This window comes from Tiliqua scincoides, chromosome 2 (genome assembly GCF_035046505.1).
Source record: "Tiliqua scincoides isolate rTilSci1 chromosome 2, rTilSci1.hap2, whole genome shotgun sequence".
Classification (NCBI taxonomy): Eukaryota; Metazoa; Chordata; class Lepidosauria; order Squamata; family Scincidae; genus Tiliqua; species Tiliqua scincoides.
The window spans coordinates 78,796,360-78,812,177 of record NC_089822.1 but is presented as its reverse complement, the minus strand read 5'-3'; the positions used below and the strand labels follow the sequence as shown (position 1 = coordinate 78,812,177).

Here is a 15,818-nt window from a genome sequence, read left to right as displayed (position 1 = left end):
CCACAGATAAGTCGAGGGCAGGTTTGGAGCCAACAATCATGGAATTTTCTATGACCCTCGGATAAGTCGGGGGTTAAACTTAGGGGGGTGTCTGACTATAGTTTTGTCTGATTTTACCCGAGGCCAGATCCTGAAAAATAACCTACCACTAATTGTTATCTAAGAACTGTAGTCTCTAATTTATTAAAAACATAGTAAAAGATCATAAGATACATTTTTATTCTTTTTTAAATTCTGGTCTTCACCACCTTTTTGTAAACACTATCAGAGTAAGTGCACTGTAAACTATATACTAGTAAAACAGTGGTTCCCAACCTGGTATTCATGTACTCCCAGGGACACTCAACAGGACCTTTATGGGTACTTGAAAAAGAATGGAATAATGGCAGAAAAAGGCAGGTCATGCTCCAGAATGCCTTGCAAGGACCAGCAAGGCAGGAAGGGAGGTAGCTAGTTGGCTGTGAAAGCCCCACCAATAGCTAGTTTTTGGTCATCAATTCATGTATGCACCAGTGATTGAAAACCAGCACAGTAAAAAAGTTGAAACGTAATATGGAAAGTGATCAATCACCCAGAATTTCTCAGCACACTTCTGGTGCAAAACAGTGCAAAGGCAGAGTCTTCTGTTCTTCAAATAGATGAACAGAGAAAATATGTGATGAATACATGAAGTCTGGGCTTTCATATAGAGGAGATGAGGGCTTGTATTATTAATTACAAACATTCCGTTAATATGAAGGGTACAATTTATGGAAATGGGCTGCCAAGCGATATGCACATGAAAAAGGTTGGGAACCACTGCAGGAGATCCATGAATCAAATCCACCTTTAAGGTGTCTAGCGTGTTAAGCCAGAAGCTCTACATACAACATACAACCCATAACACAGAACTGAGAGTGTGCAATTCAATTCACAGCAGAGAGATGAGATATTTGCAACCCTTTTTACTCAGAAGCAGACCCACTGCTTTCCATGGGTGTTATTCTTAAGTAATAGTGCACTGAATTGTAGCCTAGGAAGGAGGGTCCCATCCTGGTGTTTCAAAAAACAGACCTGCTTTGCAAGCATTTGCAAAGCAGAACCAGGCTGCAGCAGAAGGAAGGAGAAAAAAGGTTAACTTTGGCTGGAATGTCCCAGGAAAATTACTATAGCAACTAAGGAGGTGCCTGGCTGAGCTGAGCTGAGAAATGACTGTTCTGAGTTGAAAGGCTCTGCCCTTGGATTGACCCAGAAATAAGGCAAAATGATAATTGGAGCTTGATTACTTGGCAAAAATGTTAGTACTATAAGTGAGTATCTATGGTAATTATAATGCCACTGTGCTCTTAGGCTGGTCAAAATCTGTTGGTGGACCAGACTTGGCTCACAAGAAGTGTTACTGCTAAAGTGTGTGGCAGCATGGCCACACACCTCCCATCCAAACTCCATGTAGCACAAAGTTCAACAATGATGTGGTGACATTGTCACTGAATTCCAAAGGCAGCATCACTGATGATCAGTTGTCATGCTGTGCTGAAGGGGTCTGTGCACTTGGGCAAACCCTTTAAAGGGAATTATGCCCCCAGGCTATAGTCTGGGGACCCCTGATCTAAAAAAAGAGAAAAGTTAGCTCAAACCAAGGTTACACACTGTGTGCAACAGTTTGTGTGTCTCAAAAAATGTGATTGCAGCCACAGGGACAGAGATGGTTACTATCCTACCACATGAACCAGCCAGTTCCCACTAACCTCTCTTCATGTAGTTAATGTATCCACATACAAAAATGTTTGAAGGAAGTCAGTGGTGAAGATCAGCCCTCAGAAAATAAACCATAGCTCATCTGAAACACGTGTACCTAAACAAATAATTTGCATTCGTTCAAACACACCTTTTCATCCTAAGTATCTACCACTATGAGGATCAGTCAGAATTTACATCAGGAGCATCTTCATCTGCACATTGGTTCCCCATGTAACCATTTAATGATAGTATAGTAGAAGAACAGGTAGTATTGCCATCCCAAATCCCATAGCAAACAAAAAAATACCCATATGCATCCAAATGGCTCCCAATTCTGCATAACCCCATCCCTCACCTCCTTCCAAGTCCAACAATCCTCAAGGTAACAAAATCTCACGCACATTCTCATGCCATGCCAAGCCACACACATATACAATCAGTCTCAGAGGTTCCTGGATCCCACCAGCCCACACACCGACATACAAAGGAACCAACACTTTTCTTGTTGCTGTCTGGCCAGTACAAGGAAGGCCTGGTGCAGTGCTGCCATGGTGCTTTTCCTCACTAAACTAACAAGCGCTCAAGGGTCCTCTGAGAACTCCCAAACCACAGTCTGAACTATAATCACAGTTTTTCTTATTTGCCTTTATGTTGATTAAAGCTAGAAGGCTTAATCAGTTTTACGCACAACTGAAATGCATCGCTCCAGAAAGCAATAGAAAATTACCTGCTGCCACATGACTGGTGAATAATGAAAAAAGAAAAAGAAATCAAGAACAAATCATTTCTTTAAAAAAATGAACAAGTTTTACATGTCACAAGCCTGTTATTTCTACTTTTCCCTCCCTATATCACTACAAGACAGTGACTTCCAAATGAACAAATGAGTTCTAAAATATAACATGTCAAAGCTACACTAGGGAATTTTAATTTTTCATAATAGTACAAAGAATATTTTTTTTAGCTTCCTCTGTCTATCCAGTCATACAAATTAGCCAACCAGAGAACATCATGATAATAGCAAAGAAAGTCATACACCTTCCACTGAGCATAACTTGCATTCTGGTTAAGACTGATAATGAGGGATCATCTTTTAAGGAATACAAAAAAAGGGAGGAATAAAGTGGATTCATGAACTTTGTTCCTGAGAGAGTGTACAACGAAAGTGTGTCAGGGAACTTATCCATTTCCCAAATGTTTTTGCTAGTCAAATTCATTTCAACCACAATATTCAAATTTGACAATATAGGAAATTTCCATTTCATTGGTCAACTTCCTATAATTAAATCACCAAGGAATCGTCCTTGAATCACTGACAAAAACCATTTCACAACATCTTTCATACAATATATAGGCCTTTTTATTTGCTAAAGTTCCCAGCAATTCTTCTTAACCTGTTTAAAAATACATCTCAACAATATTACTAACTAAAAGCATATATGATTAAGAACTGGAGAGTCTGATCAGCCTCTGCACATCCTAAGCAACATGACATTTATGCTGCACCAATGGATTGTATTAGTTGATCAAGGGAGAGCCATTGGCACCTTACTGAGTGCCAATGGTATAGTGATTAACATGCCCAACTAGGACCAGGGAGACCCAGGTTCAAACCCTAATGGGCTACAATGCTCACTGGACAACCTCACTTCAGTCACTGTCTCAACTATTTCACAGGGTTGTTGGAAGAATAAAACTGGGGAAGAAACATGTTTTCTGTTTCTCCTCACTGGAAGAAGAGTGTAATATAAACGTAATACATAATTATTCCAAGAGAGTTTGACTACAAGGTACCCTACACATCAATTTCAGAGAGCTCAGCAACAGAATCTTATGAGATCTCCAGGGTTCATCAGTCAGGTTCTGGTCTGATTGTAGCTTTGAGGACAAGCACAATGGCCTCCAATAAGAAATACTGAACAAATTAGATTTAATATAAAATTTCTGTTGCTTAAATGCATCAGTAATGCAACGACCGGAGGTGTCAGAATACTGCATATATATATATATATATATATATATATTACTGCATATATATATATATATATATATATATATATATATATATATATATATATATATATATATATATATATATATATATATATATATATTACTGCATATATACTATATACTATATATACTATTACTGCATATATATATACTGCATATATATATGCATGCATGCATGCAGATTAGGAGATTGTTCTGGAAAGACATTAATCAAAAAAGAGCTTAGAGTGCTCCCAAGATGCAACGTTTTCTAAATGTCACTGTGAATGAATCTGAACATATTAGATCTGGGGACTGTGCCAACTCCCTGTGCTGATTCCTACCCATCCAAACAGCAGTTTGGGAACTATCAGGATAAGTGCAAGAGATACAATCAAAAACAGCAACTGTTGTCCAAAACCCTCATGCTACCTCTTTCATAAAGTAATGCCTTCTCTCTCGCTGCCACTTCCAACATCTAAACCAGCCATCAGGAAAGCTGCCTTTTGGAAAACCTTTTTGGAAATCAGAGTGGGGCAGTTTCTTACTATGACTTCCCCACAGTTCAATAAGTGACAATGAGCAAAGAGTTTAGATTGTTACTGAAATAAAGCATTTGGGGGATAAGATGGAGACACATCACCAATTGAGAAGAAGGTGGCAATAAAGCATCCTTTTCCCAAAAATACCTTCAGAGAAAGAAGGAAATACAGGTCCAACCTTGTTATACATTGATTTTTTATACACAGCTTTGGCTCAACACAAATGGCCCGTGCAAATGAGAAGGAATGTGCTGATCCCTGGAGAAGGGGAAAAATGCATCCCTCTAAAATCACAATTTAAAAAACTGCTTTTCTTACTGTTGTAGAAAGACAGTCATGCAAGTGATAACAGGTATAACCTAATTATCCAAAAAAATTTCACCTTTGGGGATTTTTCAATCTCAAATGAGAAGGGCCCTTTAAATTAAAGGAAAACAGTTGTTTAACAGTTGCCTTATTAATGCAAGAGAGGGCATGCAGCCAGCTGACAGAGACATTAGGCAGACAATCCATCAATCATTCTCTCTCCATGCATAAACAGCTTCACTCCAAAGCAAACAACCCCTCCCTTCCCCGTGAGCACATGAAAGAATGATAATCACTTTGAATTGGTGAAGGGAACATCTCAAGTCTTTCTAAGCGCCTGGAGAGAGACTGATTGATGGATTGTCTACCTAATGTCTCTGTTTTACACTACAAAGATCAGCAAGGCTGTTTTTAAATCTCTGAGCAAAAGGACATTGTTTTTTAAATGAATTTGCTTTAATGCGGATTTTTGCCATTCATGTGAGTTCTGGGAATGGAAGCCTCACAAATGATGAGACTCAACCTGCATGGATGTTATGGTTTAAAACACTATAAATGCACTCATATACAGTGACCTGAGACATTCTTTTGAATTTCACAATGACACAGATAATACAAGCTTGGGTGGGTGATCTTGTAATCCTAGACATTCTTGTATGGAAGTAAGCGCCATTTAAATTAATGGAACTTGCATCTAAGCCAATGCACTGAAGCCCAGAATACCAAGGATTTTGATTGATGCAGTGAGCATATGAAATAAAATGACAAGTATTTCAATAACTGTGAACTAATACTTACACAGAACATGATATTTAGGGGCAATACAGATTTAATGAGGTCCATACTTTGACCATAGTTAAGTGACTGAGAATGGGGTGCAGGTTAATCAATCCCTTCTGTCTCTGGCCTAAGTTTGTCCAAACTGTCTTAAACAAGGGCTACATCAACACCAATAACCAAAATTAACACTGAACAGAGCTTGTAGCTTAGCGTTAACCATGAATAATATAACAAATGTAATGCTTAAGCATATTAATGTCACTGGGATAAATGTGTACCAGTCTGCACCAGTCCTTAATGATATCAGACCAAAGTGTGAAACGTGTTCCAATATGGAAGCAAAAGTTAAAAATAATGCAGAGATCCAACTTCCCTGAACTTTCTTATGGCTAATTACACAGCACCACTTGCCAAACAAGGTAGCAGGTTCAAGGCTAAATGAAGTTTCTAAATTGAAATAAGAAATCTCTCTGAAAGATATGCTTTAATCCAACCAGGACGAATTCCATTGCCTGTGTGCACAGGAGGTCAGACTAGATAATTGTAATGGCCCCCCTCTGGTCTTAAAGATGTGTGAATTTAAATTGCTTCCACCCTTAATAGTCTAGAAGAAGCTAAAGAGTAACTAATCCTTTGAGAATATCCAAATTATGGTCAGTGAGCGAGACCACAGATAGGTTTAATACCAACTTGGGCAGATAAAACACAGAGAGCACACATAATAACATTTGATCCACAGAAGGTTCTTAAGAACAGAGAAGTGCATATAAACCTTTTCCAGCTCTAATGAAGCTGCTCACACCTTACTGTTCAGTTTAAAGTTTACTTAAACTGAAGTCTTTTTCCAGCAAGCCCTTTGGGAAGCAAGAGGTTTTTTTCCCCCAAAAAACACACCTAACACAAATGGCATAAGGCAAGCAGAGAATGGTGAGCTTGAAAATGTGACAAAACTAGGTTTTGTGAGGGAGATTTTTAGTCTGGCAGACATAGTGCACGCATCCTCCAGTGTATATTATGCCACTGCAAGCTAAGTTGGAGTAACAACTGAGAAACTCCTTATTAAAACTTGGTCACTGGCAGCAGAAGAAAGAAGAACAAAGATAAGCTGAAGAATCAAATAAAATCAGATGTTAGAGTTGGAAAGGATCTTACTGGTCATCTGGTCCAAACACCTACTCAGTGCAGGCAACTGCTATAGCAGGGGTAGGTAACCTGGGGAAAAGATGTAGCCCACCACCCAGAATCATCCAGCCTGGAGTTTCCAGCCTGTAGTAGAGTGATGGGTGATACAGCATCTTTGTGCAAATTATAAAGACGCACCCCTTGCTCAAGTAAAATTGTTTAAAGTTAGTATACTGTTTATTTCTCAACAACAACCGCTCCTTTTATGCTCCAACTTGCACACCAGGTGCAGGAAAAGGCTTCGCAGAGGCACACAAATGTCAGGCTACCCAGGTGCCAACCTCGTATTTGCCAGCACCTCCACCACCCATGCTCTCTCTCCCTCTGCCTCATGGTGGTGTCATTGGGAACTATAGTCCTGCAAATCAGTCTGCATCATCAACCCACCTCAGTCCCAGCAGTGCTTGCTTGCTGGGCAAACAGCAACTGGTAAGCACAGTGAGTCTGTGCTGAAGCTGGCATGCCAAACGGCTGAGGTGTCTGCCCAACTCATTCTAGCAGCAGCATGATGGCAGAGGGAATGACAGGCAGAGGACAAGTGAATCCTAGCCAACTAGAAATGGTATCCCCTTAGATGTGGTGTCCTTGCACAGTGCGCAACCTTCACACCCATATGGGATAGTCCTACTTGCGGGTGTGTGCAAGTGTTTCCAAGCACCTTCCTGGGTTTCTTTAATTTCAGTATACAGTTGGAGATTTCCATAGTACATTAACACCATGTGCAGAGGAGACTTGTGGGAAGCGGAGAAAGCACTACACTCCAAATGTCCTTAAGGCTGCGGTTCCCAAACTGTGCACTTCCCAGGGAGCAGCAGGCCTTCGAGAAGGCTCCAGTCAGCCTTCTGAAGTGTAGGGAGGTTGCACACAACCTCCCCGAGCTTCAGAAGCTTTTGGTTTAGTGGGGTGGGGGAAAAATACAACATCAAAGATTATTTTAAAGAGACAGCCTCACAAAATCAGTTATTTTGCAGACACATAATCCATGTAAAAAATTCATAACAAGTTAAATGCTTCATTACAATAATTTTATTTCTAGTGCATTCTCATGTGGAAAGACAGATAAACTGAAACAATTTTTTACTGAAATTAAACACACAATGCAGGCATTCCAGTAAAAATGCGGACATACTTTGACTTGTGAATTTTTTTTCACATGGACAACACAGTACCATATGATTTTGTGTATTGTGGAAAATACAGATATACTGGTGGGTCCAGAAAAATCTGAATTTGTTGAACATTTCAGCTGAATCCCAATAAGAAGGCATGAGTAACAAATTGCAGTCTTGAACAGGCAGCGATTGGCATCTCTATACCCATTTTCAGTCAGGCAATGCTGAGGGGAGGGGAGGCAGCAAGCAACTTAAATAACTCACCATTCCTCTGGTGAGACACTCGTGACTCTCTCTTTCCTCTTGATACAACCATTATTACATGGTTATTGGCTACCATGTTTACCAAGTGATTAACAGACCTCGAAATTTAGTTTCCACCTGAAACATGCAAGACATCACACAAGCCAGAGGATACACACTAATCTAAAGCCAAAGTCCCTACAATCCAAACATGGCCTACCACACTGCTAAGAATGGGTTCAACTGCCTGTCTCTGATAATCTTTTTTAAAGATAGTATCAGAAGCTTTTAATTGTGTGCTTAAAGAAAGCTTTTCTTTTTGACACACAGGAACATACATAACATCTTTTGGACCAATAAAGAAAATGCCTCAGGGCTTCTCTCTTACCAGCAGAAGTTCATCCTGTAATTCTCTGTTACTTTTTTCATTATCCTGAAGTCTCTCTGAGAGGTCTGTAATTACTTTTTTCTTTTCCTCTATCTCTTCGTTTAGCCGCTTGTTTATGGAGAGATACTCTGTTTCTAGCCTGGAAAGGCAGAACAGAATTTTCAAAAATACTTTTGACAATTGATAGTTTAGACATTTAAGTAGATTGCAGCATGCTTTTATATAAAAAAGAATTGCACAGAAAAATAAGGAAATGCTACAAATGCCAACTATGCTGAAATCTTTCTTTTTAATTGTAGATTTGGAGATAAAAGTGAATTGTACAAGATTAGTGTGGTACAGTGGTTCTCAAACTGAGGCATCACAATGCCCCAGCCAGAGAGCCCTGGTCTCTGCCCCCTTAAGGAGTAGGGAACGGGGAGCATAGCAATGCAATTTGCCGAATTGCGCCGCTTTGGAGGGGTGCAGGGGCTTGCTGCCACTTACCAGAGCCTGCAGCACCCTCCCGTGGATGCAGGGAACCCCCACGTCAACATCCGCAGGTCTCCCCAAGCTGCAGATTCAGTAGAAATTGCAATCATGACTTCTAGTTTCGTGAACAGAAAAGCAGTAGTAGTTGCGAGCGCAATTTTTAGTGCCCCCATTACATGGAGGGCTCTGGGGAAGCTGGCAAGGGCGCTCCCTGCTCCTCCAGGAGGCTGCTGCAGGCTCTGGTAAGCGGCAGCAAGCCCCTGTGCTCCTCCAAAGTGGCGCAATCCAGCAGATCAAGCCTTTCCCCTGCCCCTTCATACACTTACTGTGGTTCAAACTCTCCCTGAGAGTTTGAGAACCGCTGGTGTAGTTCATCAAATTACAAATTTCTCCTACATTCAAAAGCTTCTTGGATCAACTAAAACTCAAGTGTTTTGATTTGTTATATCCCTTCCCCCCCCCCAAATGTCACCACAGTATACAATCACAGAAATAACAGGACTGATTTTACAAATTTTCACTGTTTTTTCACTGTTTTATTATTTACAAGTACAGGTGTTTTTATTATTTACAAGTACTGTTTTTTCACTGATTTTCACTGTTTTATTACTGATTTTCACTGTTTTTTCACTGATTTTCACTGTTTTATTATTTACAAGTACAGGTGAGCCCTCATATCGGAGTGGGAATGTTCATTCATTCAACCTTTATTTGGCATAAATATTTTGTGATCTACTCTTGGAACCAAAAGCTTGGCTCGGTTCAAGTTACTCAGGTTTAGAAACTGTGCAACTGAAAGGGTTATATGCTCGTCGTCACCCCCCAAAAGGTACTGAATTATAGTATTCTCTGAATGCCCTGTTTTAGTACTGAGCAAGGGAAATTTAGGACAGCGCAGCACAATGTGTATAGATGATTCTACTTCACCAAAGAAGCAGTTACACAAACGTTCTCCCCTGGAGGCATTACTAAATCTGCCGAGTAGGACATTAGAGGGGGTCACATTACAACGTGCCAGGGTGAAAGCCCTCCACTCCGGGTGGGGTGTATTAGGAAGGACAGATATTTTGGTTGTTGACCAAATGCAATTTTAAGTTGGAAATTCAACAGGAACTTTTTTTTTGTGCTGCGCCAAAAATCTCTCACCTCTCTATGTCATGTAGTCTGGCTATCATAAGCCTGATAATAACCTCAGGAGAAGGAGCCCCTTGTAGATCAACCTCAAGTCCCATCTGTTGGGTTTTTTACAGAATAGGGCTAGGCAAGAAGTTATCATTGGGTCGGCCAACAGCCCGTTTAGCAGCAAATCATGGTCAGCCCTGAAAAAGACTTTGGCCCAGTATTTTAAAAAACTGGACCATGCATGTAGCTGCAATCTATGTTGACCTGACTCCAGGCAGAGTGCTGCATATGGAATACAATGTGGTAAGCCAAAAATTTTGTAAAGGAATTTAGACTGGGCCCTTTGTATGCCGGCATCCATATAGGGATACCATATAAAATCTGAGGTATGTCTTTGGCATTAAAAGCTTGCAAAGCAGCTGGCACAAATGAATTGCCAGGGGGAATTTATTCTAGGGGCCCCCTGCAGATACAGAAATTGCGGATATGGAGGACACCTGCCTCCGCACACCACCACCGTCAACCCCACATGCCCATTGACTTGTTTTGTAGACTTACTCCAGCAAAAATGTTTTGCTTAACAAGGTCACTATAAGCTTACAAGTTTACAGTGACATTCAGGTTGCTGACTAGAAAACTAGATTAATCTTAACAGGAAGCAGTTAACTTCTGCTTCCTGTTAAGATCAACCTAGTTTTTTTCAAGCAGCCAGGCTGCCATGAGGCAGCCTGAACATTGCTATAAGCTTGTAAGCTTATAGCTATCTTGTTAAGCAAGACGTTTTTGCCGGAGTAAGTCTATAAAACAAGTTAATGGGCATGCAGGGAGGTTGCCCACATCCACAGATACTTGAAACCATGGAAACGGGATCCACAGATAAGGGAGGCCACCTGTAAAGTGAAAAACCCTGAAGTCTGAAATTCTGGTCCGGTTCATACGCAACATGTTCTACTTCAAAACCACAAAGTAGGACCAGCCTTGTCATGCAGCAACATGAAATGGTTACATGGAGCAGTACCTTTGGAGTAGCACTGAACAGACAAGCCCTCACTCCATCGGTCCTCAGGTCTTGCTGCTCCGCTGGAGGTCCCACTTCTCTTCCAATTTGCTGAGAGCATATTGGAAAAAGGGTCACAGCAGCAGCTTCCTACTCTCTCCAGCACTACTGGAGGAAGAGGGAGAAGCTGCCACTGCTCCAAATCACTTCTTCGCACCTACCTGGTACTTCCAAAATTTAGAGCTTCCCCACCCACTTCCCTTTACTTATGCATGACAAGAACAACAGGGACCTTCCCTGCTCCAAACTGCTTCTGTTTGCAGTAAACAAGAGCAGGAGATACATTTCAAACAGAAAGGATATGGAACAGGGGGGCTGACTTTCATGCTTGTTTCAAATAAAGAGAAGGGGGATTGGGCAATTAGCTCATTTGTTCACGAATCCTCTTCCTCATCCATTGGGGGGGGGTGCTCACACCAGCAGGGGCAGCACAGTGGGATTCAGGAAGTATGCATCACCTCTGCCATGGAGCTATGGGCTCATATGCTTTGTTCTCTCCCCCCCCCCCCCGGAACATAATGGTTTGCTATAATCAAATCATAGTGTTATGTTTCCATCAGAACTAACTATATTGCTGAAAACTATGGGTTCACAAAGCCACTTCAAAGCATTGTTTCAGAACATGCTTTTGAGGCAATCTTGATTAGTTCTAATAATTGTTAGAATCTAATTGGGACACAACACTAAACTATAGTTGCTGCACCCCATTAGAGGAACAGAGAACTTCTCACATAAGAGGGGAAGAGAAACTATGAAGAACTCCTAGAGCTTTTCTTAAAATTGGAAACACAGAATATAAGCCTCCAAAATAAATAATAGCATGTAAGCCCACAGTATGTATCCAGACTCCACAGTTTGGATAGTTAAGTCATAACATTTGTGATCACCAATGTCTCTCTCTCTCATGTGTCTAGTTCTGTTTGAAGATCATTATGCTTCTCACTCCCCATGGATCTGGGGGAACCATGACACTCAAAACCAGTTTACTTGTGAGATGCACACATGCCCTCAAAAATACACAATTATTTCAAAGACTGAAAGCAACTGCTCTAACAGTAGCATTTTTCATTATCACAAATTCAACAACAGCAAACTATTTTTAGCACACTGAAAAAGAATTCTTACTGCAGCCATCAGTCATCACCAATATTGAAAGGTTTTATTACCACAAAAACCAATATGAAGACAGTGGTTTAGAGAAGTTGAAGATGAATGAAAACAAGACTGAAGACAAAATGAAACATGAACATTCCCAATGAGAATTTACATTGGGAGACAACGTAAGAATAGTGAACATATCTAGAAAATTAACATAACCACTAAACACAAATGCCAAACCAAGAAACAGAATGGAGAAACGTGACCATAATAAAAATTGATGCAAAATGATTTGAAATCTACCTGAAAAAGACAATTGATCAATACCCAAGGAAAGATGATACATCCGTATCATAATGTCTTACAAGAAAACAAAGTCAGTTATAAAAATATACTAAATATTGGTAATCTTGAGTATCAAAATGGAGCTCATGGTTATCCCTCTAATCTACCAATACAGCTGGCCACCAAAATAAGTTATTCCTGCTACTCATCTTCTCCTACCAGCAGAAAAATAAAACTCTGACTTTGTAGATCTTTTCTCAGAGCTTTCTCCAACATTGTGTCCAAGCTTCTTGGTATTAGATACTAATATACTTGATTTGAAAGTCAAATGTCACCAGGATCTCTCTTATTTTGTAAAATTATTCATGTTTCCAAAATTTGCATTGAAAGCTTCAGAGACACAGGTATTTGGCTGAACTTCTGTTATGAAGTTTGAACTGAGCAGACTGAACTTCTGGTATGGAAGATGTGAAATATAAAAGATGTAAAATAAACACGTAAAAAAAACCAACACACAGTTAAGTCACCTCTTAGGCGCATTTGACTTGCGTAAATTCAGGTGTACATGCTTGACACAGAGAGAGAGAGAGAGAGAGAGAACAGTTTAAACAGTGCAAGCAATTCTGCCTGCTATTCCATTCACTGAGATAGCAGAATCGATCTACTATTCCCTTCAGTAGTTTCAGCATGCCTCTTGTAATGTGATTTTAGTTTTTGAAGAGACAGTACAAATATTTCAGATTTAAGGGTCATTTTGACTATACATAATTTCACATTATGCACTGATTTCAAATAAATAGGTCAAAACTGTACTTGACCTCACCCCCAACTTCCCAAACCCCAATCCAGGGCAGTCACATCAGCCAATTAGATTTCACATTAAAAAACTGATTGAAGCAAGAGCTGCTGTAAGAATGAGGCACAAGAGCACCATACATTTAGGGTTATAGCAGCAAGATTATGCTCAAAGCTTAAGAAGAATGCACACCACAGATGTAGAGGCTCTGAAATCAGAGGTAAACAAAGTTTGTCACACAAGAAACAATCATAACATAAAATTGTGCATCATTCCGCCTGGCTTGCAAATATGTTTCAGTCTACCATCTCCAGGCATTTGATACTTTCTACAGTTTGGAGTTTCCTTGTTTTAGCTTGGAAAGACAATCTCAGGAGATCAGCCCATCAAATTAATAGTCATCTCAGTATTTAAAATATAGGTGTTTCTCTAATATATCAAGTAACCCTATGCATCTTTCTCCAGAAGTCTCTTTCTCAAAGTTCAATCAGTCTTACAGACCAATAAGTGCCTGCAATAGGATTGCAGTCTCAAACAAGAACTTCAAAGCAGGTAGGCAGACCTCAGGCTTGCTGGACATACTCTGATTTTTTGCTAGAATCCTGAGAACCACCAGTCGGAGCCAGGAGCAAAACAATAGCTTGGGACAAACATATACTTACAAGTTAAGAAATGGGGTGCCTTGAAGCATATGCCCAACCCAGAAATCTATTTGCAGTACCAGAACCAAGTTCACAGTCATTTCACACAGAAAACCACTCCTTGTTTCCTCCCTCACTGCCACTCTCTTGATTTCAGTAACCTAATTTAGGGACAGGTAAAAAAGCCTTTGCTGTTGCTATTCTCAGGCTTGGCCCAAGTCCCTTTAGCACTTGAGACCAACCTCAGCTGCTGTCCCTGCCCTGTGTTGAATAAAGTGCAGTGTATACATTTTACTCCTGCCCCATCTCATCTTTGCTCCTATTAATCTCCTCCAGTTGCCACCCTTGTAGATCCTGCTGCCTTTAGAAAAGACAGAGAGACCACGGAGGCAAGGAGGAAGTGGAGAGAAAAGATGAGAAAACCGACCAAGAGTGACTCCACTGCCCAGTCCCTCCTCGCTGCCTTTTTTTTAACTGTTGAAAATTGGTTCACACAATTACAGTGCAATCCTAACTTGCACTGGACCTGGCAGGCCACCAGCCTGTGCTGCATCCAGCATAAGTCTGAGGCCAGAAGCAGTGCAACCCAAGGCAAATACTTTCCCCTTACCACGTGTCATGCTGAACTGGCCCCAAAGGCTCTACTTGGATCTGCACTACCTGCCAAAGTGGTACAGATTTAAGCAGAAAGGAGCAGCGAGGGGCTCCTCTGGGAACGGGGTCAGGATCTAGCATAATCACAGAATCCTTACCCCACCTGCCCGCCCCCAGGGATGCCCGCAGCCAGCCTCCCCCCACCCAAAACATCTCCCCACCCTCTCCACATCCCCCCAGATCCCTGCGTTGGCCAAGCTTGGCCGACACAAACTTACGCAAACCCCTGGGCCTGGATCCGGCAGTGCTACTTCTTGCACTGTCCTCCCTGATTCCTGAGTCAGCGTAAACGTGCCTTATGGCACGTTTGTAACACCCCCAGGTCGGTGCAAGTGACTTTTGGTGGCCTAACACAGGAGTTATGATTGTGCCCTAAGTTAGACAACCATTTATCAACCTACCAGCTCAAAGTACGTAAACCAGAAACAAGGCTCTGTGATATGAAATAGTCAAGATATGGGATTCTTTCCTTGTCATATGCAAAGTAATACAGATTTTGAATCAGGAAAATACAACTTACATATTGAGTTTTTCATAGCTTTCTTGAGCATTATGCCTCTCTCTCTCATAAGCATTTTCTACCTCTTTAAATTTGCTTTTCACCATTTCCAAGTCAGAAAGTGCTTCTGCTTGGCTGGCCTTCTCCACTTGCAAAGATCCTTCAAGGTCTCGAATTCTTAACTGCAAAAATGATAAGGAAAGAACAATCAAGTTACTCCAAGAGAGTTGCACTTGTATTACTATACGCCAGATTAATTATTAGGCAAAACAATAACTGTGCAGGCATAAGGTAAGAACAGCTCCCCACACACACACTCCACAATGCTTAGGAGTTGACATTTCTGATCAAAGTTAATTAACACTAAGCAATCTACATTCTTGACCCAGACAAGCTAGGTTTGGATTCCCTGATGTCAAAATCTTTGGGTTAGTTTAGTGCAGATGTTACACCAAACTGCAGTCAATGGCAGCAACAGAAATGCCTGGCAAATTCATGTTAGAGAACGGAGGGGCTTGTGCAGAAAATACAACCATATAGCCCATTCCCAATCCATAGATGCTGTTGTTAAGAGTCAGGAAACAAGATCAGAAGTAATGACTGTTAAGTGGGTATAATATTGAAACCAACTACATTGTGCCAGCATCATAAGTTAACCCAGGATGCCAAGGTGGTACAGCAATGTAGGGGTCCAATCCTATCTAACTTTCCGAGGCTGTTGCAGCTGTGCCAATGGGGTGTGCACTGCATCCTGTGGTGGGGCAACAGTCAGGGAGGCCTCCTCAAGGTAAGGGGACATTTGTTCCCTTAACTCGGGGCTGCACTGCAGCTGCCTTGGTGATGAGAAGTTGTATAGAATTGGGCCCCAGGTCAGCTTTGTTATGCACAAAGTTATTCTATTCTTCTGTATTGTTGATTTGTTCCATAGGTT

General features: G+C 41.0%; 1 protein-coding gene across 1 annotated transcript in view; it reads right to left on the bottom strand.

The window, feature by feature from the left end:
* CCDC171 (coiled-coil domain containing 171) overlaps positions 1-15,818 on the bottom strand; it is a 121,171-nt gene that overhangs the window by 69,319 nt on the left and 36,034 nt on the right. The window contains exons 6-7 of the mRNA XM_066612584.1: positions 14,909-15,069; positions 8,265-8,403 (exon numbers count right to left, since the gene is read on the bottom strand). Coding sequence (XP_066468681.1) covers positions 8,265-8,403; positions 14,909-15,069 — 300 coding nt within the window. The remainder of the gene's footprint in view (positions 1-8,264; positions 8,404-14,908; positions 15,070-15,818) is intronic.